The sequence below is a fragment of the Eptatretus burgeri genome, chromosome 1 (assembly GCF_056783735.1).
Source record: "Eptatretus burgeri isolate ZD-2024b chromosome 1, Ebu_testis_v1, whole genome shotgun sequence".
Lineage (NCBI taxonomy): Eukaryota > Metazoa > Chordata > Myxini > Myxiniformes > Myxinidae > Eptatretus > Eptatretus burgeri.
This window is the reverse complement of record NC_140961.1, coordinates 34,077,013-34,097,285: the sequence shown is the minus strand read 5'-3', so window position 1 is coordinate 34,097,285 and position 20,273 is coordinate 34,077,013. Positions and strand designations below refer to the sequence as shown.

At 42.3% G+C, this 20,273-nt stretch overlaps 2 protein-coding genes across 8 annotated transcripts in view; one reads left to right on the top strand and one right to left on the bottom strand.

The window, feature by feature from the left end:
* LOC147034196 (sarcoplasmic/endoplasmic reticulum calcium ATPase 1-like) overlaps positions 1-8,441 on the bottom strand; it is a 46,675-nt gene extending 38,234 nt beyond the window's left edge. Inside the window, exons 1-7 of the mRNA XM_085878502.1 lie at positions 8,201-8,441; positions 7,561-7,578; positions 7,230-7,312; positions 6,414-6,518; positions 5,906-6,044; positions 3,386-3,466; positions 781-866 (exon numbers count right to left, since the gene is read on the bottom strand). Coding sequence (XP_085734628.1) covers positions 781-866; positions 3,386-3,466; positions 5,906-6,044; positions 6,414-6,518; positions 7,230-7,312; positions 7,561-7,578; positions 8,201-8,318 — 630 coding nt within the window. The 5' untranslated portion in view covers positions 8,319-8,441. The remainder of the gene's footprint in view (positions 1-780; positions 867-3,385; positions 3,467-5,905; positions 6,045-6,413; positions 6,519-7,229; positions 7,313-7,560; positions 7,579-8,200) is intronic.
* A 197-nt stretch (positions 8,442-8,638) lies between these two features.
* LOC147034195 (uncharacterized) overlaps positions 8,639-20,273 on the top strand; it is a 43,483-nt gene continuing 31,848 nt past the window's right edge. For all 7 annotated transcript variants that reach the window (XR_015057512.1, XR_015057514.1, XR_015057511.1 and 4 more), the window contains exons 1-2: positions 8,639-8,930; positions 11,691-11,807. The gene's annotated coding sequence lies outside the window, so the exon portion shown is untranslated. The remainder of the gene's footprint in view (positions 8,931-11,690; positions 11,808-20,273) is intronic.

The window sequence follows — 20,273 nt, the reverse complement described above, 5'->3', positions numbered from 1 at the left end:
ATCCCTCCGTGAGCTGAAGCTTAACAGAAAGTGGGTCATGTAGTCACACAACGATCCTAAATGCACAAGTAAATCTCCAACAAAATGGCTGAAGCAGAAGAGATTTTGCATTTTGAAATGGCCAAGTCAAAGTCCAGACCTTAACCCAATTGAAATGTTGTGGCAGAACCTGAAGCGAACAGTTCATGCAAGAAAGGCCACAAATATCTCCAAGTTGAAGCAGTTCTGTAAGGAGGAATGGGCCAAAAGTTCTCCAAGTTGATGTGCAGGACTGATCATGAGTTACTGGAAACATTTGGTTGAAGTTATTGCTGCTACAGTGGGTGGCACCAGTTACTGAATTCAAAGATTCACATATTTTGTCTGACAAAGAAATTGAATGTTGGATCATTTTGCTCAATAAATAAATGAAAAAGTAGATTTGTTTTTTTTTATGTGCTATTTGTTTAATCAGGTTCTTTTTATATATTATTTGGACTTGGATGAAGATATGATCACATTTAGCTTAAATTTATGCAGAAATACAGAAAATTCTGAAGGGTTCACAAACTTTTTCACACACCACTGTGCAAGCCGACTTCTTGCAAAGGTGTGTGTGTGTGTGTGTGTGTGTGTGTGTGTGTGTGTGTGTGTGTGTGTGTGTGTGTGTGTGTGTGTGTGTGTGTGTGTGTGTGTTCATCAATCAACACCCATGATTAGGCCTCACTTGTTTGATGAATTTGAAGAAAAATTTGTGAATCAATCAATTTATCTCTTGATTTATGTGAAGAAGAAATTTACCGAAAACAGCATGTTTTTCTTGTCCTGGTTAACAGCTCGTGGATCAGGGACCGCATCTGTATGTTTGATAATGGATACAGACTCTCCTAGGGTAGGGAGAGAGAGAGAGAGAGACAGGTAAATATGATCAGATATCTGGAGAAACTGTTTTTGTGTACCTTTTCAGGAGGACATGATCCATTTCAAACCTAAAGTGCACTATTTGTGGACCTGTAAGGAAATGTATTGTGCTTCCTGTAAATTTCTCCTCTGTTGTTACTTTTGCTGAAGACAAAGAAGAATAATAAAATATTCTAAATATTTGTGAAGATCTTTTTGATAACATGATAAAAGAAGGATATTTTAATTTTAAAAACGGGTGGCATAAATACAGTACGTTAAAGTTGAGAAATGTTTGGATCTGTCCTTCGCATTTCGGTGATGTTTTGAAATGCTTGACATCATGCATTTCAGCTAAATATGAATAAGATATACAAATATCCGCCTTCCTCAAAAACATGCAAAATTCATTGAAGTAGCATTTGCTTTTCAATGGTGCATTTTTAGCTCACCTGGACTTTATCACGGTGAGTTTATGCGATCGAGCAGTGTCAGTCAGTCTGTAAACACTTCAGTCATTATTGCTCAAACCAAACACACAATTTTGATGAAACTTGGCCATAAGCTTCATATGCAATGCCTAATGAAAGTGTATTGATCGCAGCAAAATCTGCGCTCGACGGGGAGGGGGGGGGTTTAACCCCCCATCCACCAAAGAATAGGTGTTCACCCCCCCCATCCCCCAAAGACTAGGTATTTTCTCTCTTTCCTGAAACTCACATACAATTTTGATGAAACTTCACTGACCACAACTTTCATCACCTGTGATGTACCAAAGTCTGTGCACAGCATTAAAAAAAACAGGTTGTATGGGGAGCTGTGGTGGTGGAGGGTGGGGGGGGGAAGAGTTTGACCCCTCCAAGAAAATAGGTGTTTGCTCTCTTCTCCGAAACTACACGCACGATTTTGATAAAAACTTCATCACAACCTTCATCAACAGCGATGTACCAAAGTTTCTTCATGGCATTAAAAAAAATCAGGGTCTGGGGGGATCTGTGTGGGCTTTGATCACCCCCAAAGTAAGTATTTGTTCTCTTCTCTGAACTTCATCACCAGTGATGTACTAAAGTTTGTTCACGGAATCAAAAAAATTCAGGGGTTGGAGTAAATGTTGTTCCTAATCCAGGTGAGCTTCAGGGCGTGCATTCCTATTTTTATTTTTTAATGTATAAAGACAATAAAAAGTAAATTGATTGAGAATTAATGCATATCGTGATTGTGAATTTTTCAATATTCGGCTTGTGTTTCACCGAAAACATTTGAATTTAATCTTCTTTAATGGCCACAATTATTCCCACGTTCTTGTGGGCTTGGCCAGGGAAAGCTTGGTCCAAGTCTTTCATGAACTGGCTATCCAGGACTAAGGTTATGGCAGGAATTTGTTACTTGTTCTTGGTGCCGGCGATAGCTCGCTCAAGGGAGGACACCGTAGAATCTTTTATATCCACTAACTGATGCTGGCAAACGGATCGTCCAGTTTAACGCCCATCCGAAGGACCGCGGCACACACATTGATGAATTACCCTGCCTGTGAAACACCGGTGAATGTGCGTACCTCTAAAGTCAAGACCATTCTGCAAGCCCCCTTGAATTTTCATTTTGCTCATGCTAATGTGATATTACTGAACTATACCCAAAATAATGCATTTAAGACTTCCTTGCTGTTGTATTAAATGAGTCACAAATTCAGCTCAATATCAAATGATAAATAAATAAGTTGGTTTGTGTGCGAGTTTGGCCAGCAGGTGTTCACCATATTCTCAGGCTTCGGTTGTGATGCCGAATCCTCTGATGCAGTGCCACCTGTAGGTCAAGGCATGAAATTGTGATTTGTTTAGCTTGCAAGCAATAACTCATCTCTTCTTCATCGAAAGACACTGGGATTATTTATGTACACTAATTAATGCCAGCAAATGGGTCAGACAGCCTAACGTCCACCCGGCGGATAATGCACACTTTGTGATGGAATGTCCTGCTTGCAAAACACTGATCCAACAGTTTATAGTCAGGAAAGAAATCAAAGTCTGTGACCTGACTATCAGAATAGTCAGGTCACAGACTTACAATGTGAAAGGTAAGTGTACTATCTCTGTACCACCCTGTCGAACATTATATTTACCTCCATCACCGAAGGTGGACGTATGTTATGTTTTTACCCCTGTCTGTGAGCAGGATATCTCAAACATTTATGGACGGATTTGGACGAAACTTGGACAGGTTGGGTGTGTGACAAGGACGAACTGATTCGATTTTGGTGAAGATCTGGATGTGGATTATTCTTTAAAGCTTCGTTAATTTTATTTAATGTCATTATGTCCTTGCCTGTACAAAACTCCACTTCCATTCTCAAGTCTTTCTCATCCAATAATCTTCCAATAGAGACACAAAACACACCATTACCTGAACACATGCATTAAAGGAAACAAACACACAAACTGAATCAGAAAACAAATGGGTCATGAGACGAACACATAAACATGTAGATCCATCTTCAGACACATCTCACCAGTGAGGATGGATTGATCTACACGTATCGTTGTTGACTTGATGTGTGTGAGACGGATGTCTGCGGGTGCTTTGTCCCCAACTGCAGAAAAAGGAAAGGAGATGGACATTGTAGACATAAGCAGTTTACATCTTATAATGTTCTTATAAGTGTGAAAAGTCAATCCTTTAGTGATTAATTTAATAATATTACTGTATAATACTGGACATAGTTTTGTTATAATTCCTCTTCAAAGCCAAAGATGATGTTTCACATGTGATGTGCATCCACCTCAGAACCTCAGGTGGTTTACCATGTAATAGTGCTTGATCGCACATCAACCCCTGAGATCATAAGCTCTATAACCCAGTGACAAGGAATATATCATATTTAGTAAGTAAAGGTAGTATAACGAGAAATAATTAATAAGTAAATTGACAAATTCCTCTGTACATTTGAAGTTCCCCTGAGATCCTTGCAGGATCATGATATGTAGACTTTGTAAGTCTCCTTGACAATTTCCCATATCAGGATGGATGGAATAATTTGATTGTGTTTCAATAATGCCTTCCAGTAGATCCGGTTACCAGTTGTTCTTTCTTGGGAATATGGATCCAAAGATTAATTTTTATAGGTTTAAATATTTCCAGGATTACTTTGAGGAGGAAAATTAAAATACCAATTCGAAGTGTGTTCCCTCAAACACATTTGCACGAAAGTTTTTGCAGTACTTTGACTTCACTTTGTAATTGATTTGTGTTTTACTAGCAGGAGCTGCAGGGGGAGTGTGGAGTAGGGGGAGGGGTGGCCTCAAAACGAATGTCAAGGCCAACGTGCTGTAGCTTAAAACCTTGCCGAGATTCTGAAGTACCTCCACCCAAAATTTGGGGTCTGTAGGTGAAACAGTTTGGTTGTGAAAGGGTAACATACAAACACTTGAGAATATGTATATAGATTAAGTCACGCTTGGTAATTAAACCTTCAAGAAGAAGATGTAGTTATCACAGTCGAGTGATATCTCATAAAATGGAGATATAATTCAATAGGAACACACACACACACACACACACACACACACACACACACACACACACACACACACACACACACACACACACACACACACACACACACACACACACACGAAACAATTTCCTTCAACAAAATTCTTTATTTCTTTGTTTCAATTTTTCTAACTTCACAATAATTTCCCCCATTCCAATTGGGGGAAATAGTTAAATCGACCATTATGAGCAGCTCTATCTGTTCCATGAATTTGTCCATCATTTCGTACGTCCCTCTTTTTGTCAGTGACGTAGTTTCTCATTTCTCCATGCCCTCATGTTTTTTTTTTTTCTCCACGTCCTTATTTATCGTGTCATGCACTCCAATCTTTGCTTCGTCATCATTTCCAGCACGTTCTTGTATACCCATTTCTCTTCCACTTTGCCTCTCTGTTTGCCTCTCCTTTTATTTAATCTATTTCAAAATGTCGCTTCTCAAAAATCCTCATCCATCTTTTTCTTATCCTCCAACAACCTTGCCAGTTAATGGCCCGTCACCCCTTCTCAACTACCAACGCAACAACAGGTGTAAGGGATAACTTGGTAACGGTAGACCATCTACACTCAGCAATTCCTTGCAAGGGGAGCTGAGGGGCAAATGAAAGAAAAAAAAAACTTGTTAAAAGCAGGAGGAGAATTGCACACCTTCTCTGCTTTCCACCGTCCCCTCCCCTCCCCTCCCCTCCACTTCCTTCTGCATCCCTTCCATCCCTATTCTATCCTTCTTCTTGCCCTCTGAACCCCTCTCTTATACCCTTCATAATTTTTCTTTCACGTATTTTGCTAAATTTCACCCTACCTCCCCCACCCATCCAATAAGGTACTGTCTAATTAGTTTAATCAGTTATGAATCCGTGCTGTGTCTCAATCCTCATGCGACGACTCCAGCAGATGGTCCCCAGATATCCATTGAAATTATACATTTTTCACTAATTTTTCTCATTTACCATCCTTTGTATTCCCTCGTATATTCCCACTTTCTTCCCAATATTATAACTCTCTTTATATCTTTTGCATGTCATTATCACCTAATTCTGACCAATATCCTGTCACCCTTCCATGAATAATAGAATTATTACATCGTCATGTAAATCTACAACTTCGTTTCTGATTTTACATTCTTCTTCCTTTTTGTGTGTGTGCGTGCGTGTGTCTGATTCTGTCAGTGTCTATCTCAATCTCTGTCTATCTCTCTGTCTGTGCTTTAGGTTGTGTACCCACAATTCTGAGGTTCTATGGTTCTAGGTAAAAACCTCAATTTATGGTGCCCAGCTGGTTAAAGGAATTCTTTCTTTTTCTGTCTCTCTTTTCTTACACCCCACAGTTCATTCCTGTTTCTACGCTCCACATTTTCTCCTATCTTCATTCATAATCTTCATCCCCATTCCTTTTATCATTACCTTCATGATTTTCCCTCCCCAACTCCTCACACACTTTCTCCACCACCACCACCACCCCAAGCCACACATTTCCCCACCTGCCACCTCCACCAGGTCTCCAGGAACGAGTTCCCTGGCCTTGATGCGCTGCACGGCATTCCTGTCCTGCCGGTACACCTTTCCCATCTCTGGTTCATATTCCTTCAATGCCTCAATTGCATCCTCCGCATTTCGCTCCTAGAGAGAGATGGACATCGGGAGGGGGAGGGGGTAGAAGGGGGGGGGGACAAGTAAAGGAAGATTATAGAAAATAAAACGATGCTAATAGTATTACAAAAAGAAAGATGAACAATTATCTTAAAACATGGACATAGAGTTGGAATGTGCAAAGAAATAGTGAGAATTACATTTGGGCAAGAGAGGAAGGAAGAGATGGATATGGAGATAGGATGCCCATGAAGAGGTACAGTGTGGGCATGAGATAAACATGGACAGCTCATCTCTCAAGCTAATATTACTTGAGAGCCTCCAAGGCATTCGGTGCATTCCTCTAGTGGATATCAATCTCCATGTCCATCTCAATCTATTTCAATCGCTCAAACTCACCTGCCAGACCCCAACCACTGCATTGGCAATAAGAATAAGCAGAATGACAAATGGTTCCACAAATGCCGTTAAAGTCTCTTCTCCTTCTTCGAACCATGCCAAAACCTGATGGAGAAACAGGAGAGTAAGAAACACGAGAAGCCTGGAATTTGGAACCTTCAAAATGAACTTTATGAATAAAGAATCAGGAATTGAAACGTGATGAGGTGGCAAGGGATTGAGAAATGTGAGGGCTGAAAGGTGAAAGCTTGATAAAGTGGCATTTGCGGCTTAGGAAAGTTGGAAACTGTCAAAGTTTGAGGTTTTTGGAGCAGGAAAGAGAAGGAAGGTTGAAAAGGTATTTTGTAGAGCAGGAATCGTGATGGAGACATCTTGAATGCGTTCTTAAGATAATTTAAAGGGATTGAGAGGTGCTTGGGGAGCTTGTGAATCAAGATGCAACTTGATCATCAGGGTTTTTATATATATATAGCTGTAAGACGATGTCCTCAGCTAAGGCATTCCAATGGTTGGAGGAGTTGTCAGGGTAAGGGGGAATACAGGGGGAGAGAAGGGAAGCGGGTGGGCAAATGTTTCAGCCTTGGCAAGCAACAAAGTCATGTGAGAACAGTTGAGACCGAGATATGATGAGCAGTTGGAAATTTGAGGAGAAGATGGAAAGTGAAGGCAGTTAAAGCAAGGATTGTGGGTAAGATCTGGGTACTGCCTGCAATTTGTGTGAAAGGTCCTGTGAACTGGTAACTTGGTGACTTAGTGTTGGTGTTAATGTTTGTGTTTCGGTGGTCAGTTGCCATGCGCTGTAGTTGCGTCGCTTACGAAGGAGATGCAAGCAGCTAGGAGCAGGATTCGGACCAAGAGGTCTTCAAATTGCTCAACAACCAGTTCCCATAGTGATTTTCCTATAAACATATGCAAATTATTTTTCTCATTTCCTTTTCCTATTATCATCCAATATAACCAATGAACTCTCTATTGAAATTTAAAACGTCATTATGACACAATCAGGTTCCAGAAACAGTTTTTAAAGTACAAGTGAGTCACAACGTTGTCACTCCATTATTTACTGATCCATTTGGTCAATTCTCTAAAAGCACTGCAATCTTGTTGAACAAGCTTTTGCACTCACATAAACCAACCTCCAGCTCACCTTCCTCGGCTGGAAGCTCTGCAGGAGAAAAGGAAGGGGAGGGGAGATGTGCAACGAGGTTAGATAAAGAAAAACATTCTTCTTATTCATTTTCACACTCTATCCATCTCCTTTCTTTTAAGTCTTTCCATCATTCGATGCACCATACACCTCCATGTATTGATGTCTTCCCAATTTTACATCATTCCCTGAAGTATCGATCACATTCCTCCTTCCTACGTTTAGATTATTCCTAATCATCAAAAATATAATTATGAGTCCAAACACTGCTTCTGAAAACACTCATTTATGAACCTTTAACGTTAATTCTCTCATTGGCTTCATTGCTAACGTTTTATTAACACATTTCATAATGTCCATCTTCAGTACATCCTTCTATATCCCATTCTCCATTTCTTTTATTGTTATCACATCCGTCTTCATGATGTTAATCATCTTCATATTCATCATCATGTTTCTCATTGCTGACATCCAGTATCATCATCTTCATCGGCATCCATTTTCTCTCAACTCATCTTCATATCCATTCATCTTATTCTATCTGCCCGAATCATAGAATCTGTCCTTATTATAATATAAATATAATCTCATCAAAACTTTTTTCCTTTTCCCTTTGTCACCCCATCCCACGTCCTCTCACCGTTTGGTCCGTACTTGTCCTGTAGCCTGGCAACCTGGTCCAGGGTCAGACCCTTGGTTGGGTGGACTCCAAAATAGGCTTCAACCTCTTCAGCGGTCTTGACGTGGGCGTTTTCCATCTCCCCAGGTATTCCTCACACACACAAAACTCCTTACAATCACCCTGTCTTGGTTGCACCTTTTTCTTATCTTCCCTAGCTCCGACCCCTTCTGCCTCCCTTGGTCTCACCAAACGTGCCCCCCCAAACCCATCCATTTATACTACTGCAGCCTGGGTGGCTATTTTAGGGGGCTTCCTACGTCGGCAGGCTATTGGCTGTCATTGGGTTGGATTCAGACCTGTAGCTTAGTAATTGACGGAGGAGAGTTAGGAGGAGAGAAGAAAAGGATATGTAGAAAGACACAAACTTGCTTGGGAAAAAACTGCAACAAACAAACACCACGAAAATGGGGGTGACGGTGCACAAAAAGTCAAACATGACCAATAATGTTTTGTCAGCACATCTCTTGCCCCCCTTTGCTTTTCCTCTTTTCCTTGTTTATGTTTGTTTCTTTATTCTTCATTCCATCTCTTCATTTTCTTTTTCATATATTGTCCAAGTGCTTCATTTGCCCTGCTCCCTCCCTCCTTCCAAGTAATCCTTTCTTTCACTCATATTCCTCTCCTATCTCCCGTAGCACATACTCCACTGACTCCAGGAAATGTAAGAAGGGAGAGGATAAGAGAGACGGTATGTAATGGAGTAGGGGATTGATGGGAGTAAAGAACGCTATGAATAGAAGGAAATAAGATCTCTAACGAGAATATTGTTGAAGAAAGCAGGAGAAGAGGCGATGCTAGCTTGCAAGGACGTCCTAGACAAATACAAACAAAGGAAGAAATAGAGTGAAGATGAGTGTGTGCGTCATTATGCAGTAAACAGTGAAAAGAGATGGTGTGAGAGTGAGAGAGAGAGAGTGTGCGTGTAAGAAAGCTGAGTTTGCTGTCGCCAGATAAGGCCTTGAGGCCTGGTGTGTAAAGTAACTTGAGGCGAGGAGAGAGGGTGTGGGAGACGAAGGGGGAGGGGGATTTGCTGCAAGCAGGCTGTGGCAGTGCAGGGAATCACAGCTGCTTGAGTCGAACAAACTACCATTGGCACTGGCTTGTGTTGGGTCTTTTAACCTGGACTCTCCCACTGAAGTCTTTTTTTTTTTTTTCAACTATTTATACATGTTGAAGAGGTTGGGCGATAATAACATCCATTCAAATAATGGCAGATGATTTGTACTTCTCTGAACTCAAAAGACCATCATGTAATGCCATTTTCAGGCATAATTGAGTTTTTATTTTAGGCTGATTACCTTTTCTCTCTCTTTCTCTTGGTAATTCTCCAAGATTGCCTTTTAAAGACAGGTCATTAATTCGAATAATTAAATATTTTTTACCCAACCTCTGATGATGCAATCTGAGATTACCTCCCTTGTGGATGAAGACAGATCTGTGAGGTCAACAGTGATAGTGTTTCTGCAACCGTGGACTGCTCATGGTCATCTCTCCACCTGACATGCTGTTTATAAACTCTCGCTCTCCATTTGTTCTCACTCTCAACATCCTCCCATCAGGCCTCAATCCTCTCTATAATTCTTACACTTTAAATCCTTACATCATGTTTGATTTTATCCCTTTGCCTTATCCTTTCAATTCTGCCGGTCAGCCAAGAGTATTGGAATGGTCCAATGGTCTGACCAGGTTGCCCAGGGTCGAATCCGGTGGATTGCTGAGTGACCATGTTAGTCCCTTGCCGCAGAGACTTCCTGCCGTATCCTCGTGGTCCAAAGGCCGCATTACCGTGTGAATTGAAATCTCTGCGCCGGGCGAGTGTCGTGCCGAGGGCAATCATGGGACAGATCGTACCTTTGGCCGAGCAACCAAATTCCACGTGATGCTGAGAACTCCAGCATTGCAAGACAGCAGCAGATCTCTATCTCAAACAGATTCCTTTCGAGCCGCCAGATGAAACCGTCGCAAGCAAGCAGAATGAGCCGGAGACCAAGTCCGATTTAACAAGTGTAGTGTGAAAAAAGCACATTCTGGATGTACAAAACGAGCAATCACAAGAACAATCCCCAAAATTACCCACTACCACATACTCGATAAGTTGTATGGCAGGCGAATGTCATGGTATGTGCACGCTCTGAAAGGTTGCAAGGAGGGGGAGATACATGGTCTGATGGGAGTGGGCGTGATGCCGACAGGACAAGACGCTCATGCAGCTTGATCCAGAGTGCAGCCTTACCCGCAGATCATTTGGGGTTCTCCTCGCACTTCCTGTTAGCCCATGCCTTTATATATTGACGTCACAGATGACGATTCATGCCCCTCCCTCTCCTCACCTTTGCGTTGGTCCAAGCCTCAGCCGGTGGGCGGGTCCTTTGAGTCGCGGTCCCTTCGCATTTTGGTCTCCATGCGACCTCCTTTCACGCATAAACTCAGGATTTATGGCCTCCTGCAGTGCATTCTTTGCCTGCTTGTCTCTCCACAGGGGTCAAGCTGCGTCCTGCTGGGCACAGCCAGGTGTTTCTGTCTTGTCCACCTCTGAAATCTCTCTGTCGTGGAATGAATGTGGGCCCTTAGGCAATAGGATAATTCAGGTTCCCGATCGTTCTTTGGTTTGTCGGCGCATATTCAGTAGTAACTTAGTTGGATTGTTTGTTGATCGACTCATTTATCTTATCTGTGCATTACTTCCTTCTGTTCCCTCCCTGTGCCATCATCTCTTTATTGAATACGCTTTGTCTTGGGGTGAATTCTGCTTGTCCTGGTGGCTTTATCTGGTGGTTTGAATAAATCCTATGAAGCCTGGTGTTGGCTTAGTGGTTGGGGTGGCTGGCTTGGGATCTTCGTGTCCTGAGTTTGAGCCCTTTTTACCGTTGAATTAACATCAGGTGGGGTTGCCTCAGCCTGTCATCCTTCTGAGGTCAGTGAAATGAGTACCAGTGTACTCGTAATAGGGGCATTGCATCAGCGGCATAGCCATCCCCTCAACAATTTATGCAACCAGCAGCCACAGGCTGCACACAAATAAGAATAACAAATCTTGTTAAAGTTGATTGGCCATGGTCCCTGTACCACTGGATGACCATGCCACGTGGCCTCCAGGTTTGCTCATCCTAATTGGATCAAGGCATGTGCCGTCTATCGGCATAGCACTTAACTGGCTCGGTGGTTCCAATGGGCACGGAAGCTGAGATCAAAGGCCACAATCAGACCCTTTTCTGCAATTCCACTGACTGCTACGGCCGCTTTAACGCGGCCTGTCAGATTCGAACCAGGCAAGCACAACGGTCTCACGGCTGTAACAATATTTTTTCATTTAGTTTCTGTTATTCTATGCTCAAAATAATTAATCTGATTACATAACGGTGGTGCAGAGGTAGCGCACTTATCTTTGATCTGTCACGTCTGAGTTTGATTCTTGACTCGACTAATCTCTCAGATTGGTGCTTTGCAGGTACGGGGTTGCATCACAAGGTGGATCGTTTGCCAGATGGACATCAACTGGGTGTCCTGTCTGCTAACATTAGCTGGTGGACGTTATAGATCCCAAGGTGTCCTTCGCAAAGAGTTGGTGAGTTATCGCTGACACCTTGAATAGTCATCACAAAATCCTGCCATCTTCATTTCGAACCAGCAGTTTCATGAAAGACTTGTGCCAAAAATGTTCCCCAGCCAATCCCACAAGTGCATGCATTTTTATAGTAGTCGTAGTAGTTGATGATGATGCATTTAATTATCTGGCTCTATAAATTAAACTATTTGGACAGTTAAGAAAATGGGTATTTGCTTGAGCCAATCAGCTATTAGAGCTTACAGTTTATCTTTCTAATGGTGTTCTGGGTCTCTCTTTGAATCGTTAACACATTTTCTCTGTAAGCAGAAACAATGGGTTGCACTTAATGATATTCTGTCCCAAGATCTCCTGCTTGAGGCTGGTGTCCTGCAGGGCTGCATTTTAGGATGGACCTTATTCATGGTCAACAGAGATGAGCTCTCTGCTTCCCTGGGTAATATTTTGTATGATTTTACGGATAGCCCCACTATTTGCCAGACAGTACACATCACTAATGTGAGGCAGGCTGCTACAACACCTATCTCTGCAAATCTGGACAAACGAGTTGTTAGACAGAAACTTGGAACTTGTCCTTCTTCACAAGAAAATTCCGTGCTCCTCGCTCTGTCCCTCGTCAAGAATCGGCCTTCAAACTCCCCAGTATTATCTCTCTGGTCAATCCCTGAAAGAGGTGCATCCTTAGAGCTCCTAATCCAAGCAATCTGTGGAAACCTGTCTTGGGTTAACTATACTCAAGTAATCCTTTCTTTCCAATTCAAACACATATTGCCAAATTGCCATCTAATGTCAGCCAATGACTTGGTATTCTTTGCAGGGCTAAATTAATTCTGAGATGCTCAGAGCTGATTACAGTGTATAAGGTCTTCATATCTGAACTCGCAAGTATCATGGACTCTTGAGTTCCCACCCTGCGAGGCCAGTGCAGCTGTTTCCCAGTTACTACCCTGGAGGCCATCGAGTCCCAGGCTCTCAATATTATTGAAACGCTGTATCTCTGCAGGAAACGAAGTCCCAAGGTTTGCCTCTCACCCACTGTAGACAGGTTGGTGCACTCTTACTTGTACAGTACATCACTTCTGACAATGCTCCTCCTACTTTCTTGTTCCTTCATCCTTTCCAAGCCTGCCTGGGTCACACTTGTTCCTCTGAAATCCCACACCAGGTTCCTTCCCCAATTTCAAGATTTACATCCTCGAGTGAAAAAAATGTACCATCAAGCAATAAAGGCAGCTTTGTGAATTTGCATAATTTCTGTGGAGGACTACCATGTCTTGTTTACTATTGGCTGAAATCCATGTGATCTCACCACATGTTTTCTTGCCAATTGTGGATAAGAATTCCCCTGGGTTTCTCCAAGGTGCACCTAGAAACCCCCTTCTGGTGAAACTCTCAGGATCATTGCTTATCTTCACTCATTCGTTCCTCTTTTTTCCTGTCTGTGGAACCAACTTTCACATTCTCTTCAATCTAATTCTTCCCTCTAAATTTTCAAGACAGCTGGCCACCACCCTCTCAGATCATCCCCCATCCAAAACCATGATCTTTTCTACCCCAATTAACCTTTCCTGAGAGTTTGCGGCTGTATACATCTTGTCAATCCAGTGTGTCCTCCCCTCGCCCTCATTCTTCCCCACATTCCTTATTTCTCCAAGTCTCCCTCTCTTTTGGCTCTCACTGTTCCCTTTGTTCCGTTGTATCCTGATCCATTCTGTGTTCTACCTCCTCCACGAGCCTCAACTTTGTATAAAAGGAAAAAATGGTTGGCACAGCAGAATTTTTGGAAAACATTGAAATTGCATTTGCTTGTTAATGGTGCATTTTTATATTCAACTAGCAAAGTTACTAGCAAAGCCTGAGTATTAAACATTGAAAAGAAGGATTAAGAATCCAGTGTGCCCATGCACTCAACTAATTTCTCCCCATGCCATATTTCGGCCTACTTTAGTGCATTATGTGCAGACAAACAAACTCAAATGCAATTCCCTCTTCTCTGGCGATGGTAACTAGAGAGTTCATAGAACACCTTACGCCACGTGGTCTTGAGAAAAAGGACATCGGAAGGGTCTTTTCAACTCTGCGTTTTCCGAGCACGATCTACATTTCCTCCAAGCCGCGATTTTGTCTGAATCTCGATATTCCCCGAAGCTGAGAGTGCGAGTGGCAAATTTGATTAGTTGTGATTGCGTAATATTTTGTCCAAGTATCGCTAAACTGGAGGTTTTTGGAAGTGCCAACATGGCAATTTGTGTTCGACAGTGTTCAAAGTATATAATTTAATTGAAATTGAATAAAGATTTTAAATGCTGAAATAAAAAAAAGAAAACTTTTTTTCAGAGGTTTACCGCTATTGATTCACCGTCTTTTACACCACCCTATCTAACATGTTACATGAGTTATTTGTGCCTGTTGTTTGTGTCCTTTACGATGTCCCTAAAGATGGTAAGTTTCCTTTTTGGAATTATTTTCAATTTTGTTTCACTGCCAGACACGCAAACAGAGTAAAAACAATTACCTTACTTTATGTGCATGCACGATCAGGATGAGATTCTGTCCATTTTCCCAATTTCAGAGCCAAAGTACTGCTAAACTGCATGTTCGTGTTCTGATTCATGTTCTTCAGTGTTCAAAATATAACATTCCATTGAAGTTAAATAGTTCCTCGATCAGAAACTGACATTTACAGACAGACAGACAAAGTGAACCAATTGCTTAACCCCACTTTTCACTTCATGCACGCAGGAAAATTTAGTCGTTCCTTGATCATCGACTGATGTCTGTAGACAGACAGACAGAGTGAATTAATTGTTTGACCTGGCTTTGCACTTTTGCGTTTGGGTAATGTTGTTTGTATCAAGCCACTCATGCCTGACTTGTGTTTATGGGCACATCACTGCACCACTTACATCATGCTCGGTAAATGTACATCCCAAACCAAGCCGAGTGCTGTCTACGTGGCTTGTGGATATGACTGTAGATTGAACATCTCCCAGACCATCATCTTGTGAAAGGCACCCTGTTTTCAGGTGCACGGTTTGAAGCATTTTATTGGAGTTTGTTTCAGTTTCAAGTTTGTCTTGGTCATGGCTGCAGAATTACTAAGGCACAACTTTACCACCAATGCAGTTCCACTTCACATTAGGGCAGGAATTTGGAATTTGTCAAAGGTGATGGCTACAATTAATGGCTACAATAAGGTGATGGCTGCAATAAGGTGATGGCTGCAATAAGGTGATGGCTACAATATGATAATGGCTACAATAAGGTGAGGGTTACAATAAGGTGATGGCTACAATTTTATGATGGTTACAATAAGGTGATGGCTACAATTAGGTGATGGCTACCATAAGGTGATGGCTACAATAAGATGATGGCTACAATAAGGTGATGGCTACAATTAGGTGATGGCTAAAAAAAAATCAGGTGATGGTTACAATAACGTGATGGCTACAATAAGATGATGGCTTCTATCAGGTGATGGCTACAATAAGGTGATGGCTTCATGAAGGTGATGGCTATGTTATGGTGATGGCTACAATAAGGTGATGGCTACAATAAGGTGATGCCAACAATAAGATGATGGCTACAATATTATGATGGCTACAATATTATGATGGCTACAATAAGGTGATGGCTCCAATAAGGTGATGGCTACAATAAGGTAATGGTTATGTTAAGATGATTGCTACAACAAGGTGATGGCTACAAAAAGGTGATGGTTACATTAAGGTGATGGCTACAATATTATGATGGCTACAATATGATGATGGCTACAATAAGATGATGGCTACGTTAAGATGATGGCTTCAACAAGGTGATGGTTATGTTAAGATGATTGCTACAATAAGGTGATGGCTACAATATGATGATAGCGACAATAAGGTGATGGCTACAAAAAGGTGATGGTTATGTTAAGATGATTGCTACAACAAGGTGAAGGCTGCAATATGATGATGGCTACAATAAGGTGATGGTTAACAATCATCTACTCTTTGAAAGAGACACCGTGGAATCTTTGATATCCACAATCGAATGCTAGCAGACACATCTCCAGCTTCACGTCCATGTGAAGAATGGTGCACTGTTGATATATTAACAATACCCTACGTGCTAAACACCAATGCAAGAGTTTATCTTGGTGCCAGATATTAAACCCAAATTAGACAGCTCGATGGCAAGTGCGCAACCTCTGCACCATCCTGTCCTATTTTAAGCTTGTTAAAACTATGAACAGCCACTTAAGGAATGCAGAGAATGTGCAATTGCAGAATCCTCTTCTTTTGTATGAAGCAAAAGGCTGTGGTATAGCATCGTTGGCTGAGGGTGCGGCTGTCTGTGCCGCTGATGTAGTGGAGTCTGTTTGTTACAGCAGGAATTTGGAATTTGTTCAGAGTGCCGGCTCTTGGAGGATGGGGGATGGAACACCCATGGAGGAAAATATGGCCACTAGGTTGGTCTGAGGGTTGATCTGTGTTTTCTTGGCCATTTTAGAGTCAGCCACCTTTAGGGCAGACCAAACAAAGTGGGACGGTTACCCCTTCCCTTCAGGCCATTCCTGAGACATCACAGTTTGTTTTTTAAATTAAGAATCCAATACCACACAGTAATTATCCTGTCATTAGCTATGTTTGTAGAAGCTATAATGGTGCTGTCTTGGTTGGATCTGAATCCTGAACCCCCTGGATCAAATTCCATTCTCCCCATCACTATGCCCCCCTCCCTCCCTCCCCTGTACCCACACATGCAACAAGGATTTCTTTTGACTACAAGGCAATGAACTAACAAGGAAGTTGTTTGGGGTCAGTGTATTAATGGGATGGCAGGTGAATCTTCTTGTATAATAGTAAAAAAAAGCCTGATTGTTTGTTTGTCTGTCTGTCTTTCCGATGATTTTCTCTGAAATTACTCGACCAGGGACCCATGTCCTGATGAAACCCATGTCCTGATGAAACCCATGTCCTGATGAAACCCATGTCCTGATGAAACCCATGTCCTGATGAAACCCATGTCCTGATGAAACCCATGTCCTGATGAAACCCATGTCCTGATGAAACCCATGTCCTGATGAAACCCATGTCCTGATGAAACCCCTGTCCTGATAAAGGTTTTTGTCCGAGGAGCTCTGATTGTATATTGTTTTTTCCCATTACCAATGACCTTGCCTCATGGACTCATGTAATCCCTCCTTCACATATCGCAAGATGATGGAATCTCGCGAGATTGTGAATTAAACATCGTTCTGTCATCATTTACTTTTAACAATGTTCTTGATGAACAGAACCGGAATGTTGTTAAGAACGAGAAGAAAGGGGAGGGGTGGACAGAGAATTGGGGTGGGAGGGGTTGGACAGGGAGGGGATTTGTTAGGAGTGTGGTTGAGCTTTGGAGGGGGTTGAGGAATTGGGTTTGGAGGGGGAGGTTGCAGACTTGTGATTTGGAGAGCGGGGAGCGGGGGGAGGTTGAGGACTTGGTCACATCTTTTATTTCGTGGAATTTCCAAGGGTACCTGCGAGTTCACTTTTATTTTGTATCATTATAACTAAGGGAGGGGTTTGGTTTGGCTCATTGGACTGAATATCTGTGCGGTACTCCAATAATTTCTGGTTCAAATACTGCATAACCGAATTGGAAAGGGTATGGCATATGGCTTCAGTGGTACATGTATTCTTCATTTATCTTAAATTATTTTGCCAAATGCATGGAAGTATGGGAGGGGTGGTCCTGCGTTACGGGGCCTTCAGAAAGGATTCAGTTAGAAATTTTTAATTAATTTGTAAACATTTCGAAAAACATGTTTTCACTTTGTCATTATGGGGTATTTTGTGCAGATCGGTGACAATTTTTTTTTATTTAATCCATTTAAAATTCAGCCTGTAACACACAAAATATGACAAAAGCCAAGTGGTGTGAATACTTTCTGAATGCACTGTATATGTGTAAAAATGAGTACTTCTACCACCACAACCCCCACTTCGACTATTACTGCTACTACTACTACTACTACTACTACGACTACTAGTACCCCAATTATTCCCACTTTCCTGTGCGGTTGGATAGGCAATGTTTTTGAAACTAGTTTTTCATGAACTGGCTGGCCAGGCCTGATGTTCAACTTGAAGGTGGCAGGAGTTCGGAATTTGTTCAGAGGACCGGCGATCACTCGCCTATTTTTCATGAAAGACACCGTGGGATCTTTAATGTCCACCAACAACCAGTACTGACATATGAGCCATCCGGCTTAATTCCCTCCCGAAAGACGGCACAAATATTGATTCATTTCCCTGCATGCGAAACACCAGGGTGACAGTTTACAGCTGGGTCAATATTCAAACCCTGGCTAGACAGCTGAAAGGCAAGTACAGTACACATACCTTTAGGTTATATGTAAAAAGTATAGTGGGGCAGATAACAGCAATTTTTGAGAGGGATCGTGCAAATGACGATACAAGCATCAAATTTGGCACATTTGTTCTCCATGGGATTCTAATTAAATCTGCCTGATTGGCCATTTGAAAATCCAAATTTTGAAAAATTTGAAATAAAATAAAAAAACTTCAAAAAAGTCAAGATCACGAATCAATGTTGGATGCTGGCTGAGATTGGTGAATGTTTCAGAAACATCATCAAAGACGTTCCAAGTCTGCCATGCAGTTTTCTTTCCTTTACCGCGGAAGGCAGACACGACGTCACATCCAGTGAACGCATGGAAGTATGGGATCCCTCTCGCTTTCTCAGGCCCTATTGCAGAAACTCCGTCATGGACTGGAATCCATCGCACCTTGGCTCCTTGGCCAAAGGCAAACCACATGTTCTCAAGACCTAGTTCCTGTAAGCATGGCAGTACAGATATTGCTATGACTAGTACGTCCGTGTCATTAGCCTTAATGATAATGGACTTGCTACCATCCGTCGTTGCATCCGTGGCGTGTACAAATATTCGAGTGACAGCTTCTTCATGACAACATGGAGACACAGCATCCAGTGACTTGCTTGTGTTGCTAATGGCATCTTTTCCGCAAGGAAGTGAAACAGCTCAGTCTTGTTACTGTCATCTCGAAGAAAGCTTCTCCAGTTACTTGGGGTCTTACTGGTTCCTGTCACTCTTCTTCTGATTCCTTGCCCCCTTTTCGACCTTGCCTCGGACTTCAGACTTGACTTCTTGTACACATCAAACACTACGTCCACCCTCTCGTACCTGGCACCATAGGATTCCACCGTTGGGATGATGTCTTCTTTAGCATAGTCATCAAATATCTTTGAAGTGCGTGGAGGTAGGGCATTGATAAGTGCTGAGCCATCAATGATGACTGCATCTCCCCTTGGTTCTCAGTCTGGGATGTTCACTTGCGCTTCAAAAATTTCAGCCAGCTGTGACTTCAAATTTTTTTTGAAGTTATTTTTTTTTTTTTCAAAATTTGGATTTTCAAATGGCCAATCGGGCAGATTTTATCAGAAAACCCTGCAGAACAGAAATGCCAAATTTGATGCTTGTATCATAATTTGCACGATTTTTCTACTATCTACTACACTGGTAGTGGTCATCGTGGGCTGATAGGATGGCATAGAGGTACACACACTCACCTCTAAGCTGTCTAACCTGGGTTTAAATCCTGATCCAGCTATAACCGTTACCCCGGTGTTTCACAGGCAGGGTGATTCAACAATGTGTGTGCCGTCCCTCGGATGGACGTTAAACGGGCGCCCCATCTGCTGGCATTTGTTGGTGGACGTTAAAGATCCCACGGTGTCCTTTGTGATGAGTAGGCGAGCTATCGCCAGTATCATGAACAAATGACTAATTCCTGCTTTAACCAGCAGAGTGCACTGCATCAGCGGCATAGCCATGCCCTCTGCCAATGCTGCTACCCCGCAGCCTTGTGCTGCATACAAATGAAGAAGAAGTGGTCATTCCATGTGTGTGTCAGGTTTTGTGTGTGAAAGTCTTTTACCCCTGCATGCCGAGTACATACTGTAGAACTCTCATGTTGTACATCACCATGACAACAAACCCTTCTTTATTCACACTCCCACATCTCCAATAGTCACTGTGCTCCACGAGCACAGGCCATCAGAACGCAAGGAACTACATTTTCGGGCGGACTGATCAGGCAGCTACATAAGAGGGCACTCGGTCAGAGCAATCTGATGCTGTGTCTGTGTCTGTGTCTGTGTCTGGGTCTGGGTCTGTCGCAGTGTCAGACGAAGTGAGAGTTTGTGATGGGACAAATTTGGTGTGGCGAGCGAGCACCTCATTTACACCCCTACCCAATTGCTCCCCTCGCTATTGTCGTTAACGACTCGTTGCAAATAGGATTGAGTTAGGATATTTTGCTTCATGTTCGATTATGGAGATTTAATGTAAATTGTGACATTGGGAGAAGTATAGAATGATCGCAAGTTATTACGTAGTTATTATTTATTTAAATTGGTGCATGTGGAGACACCTTCCTTTCTCACCATTAGGAC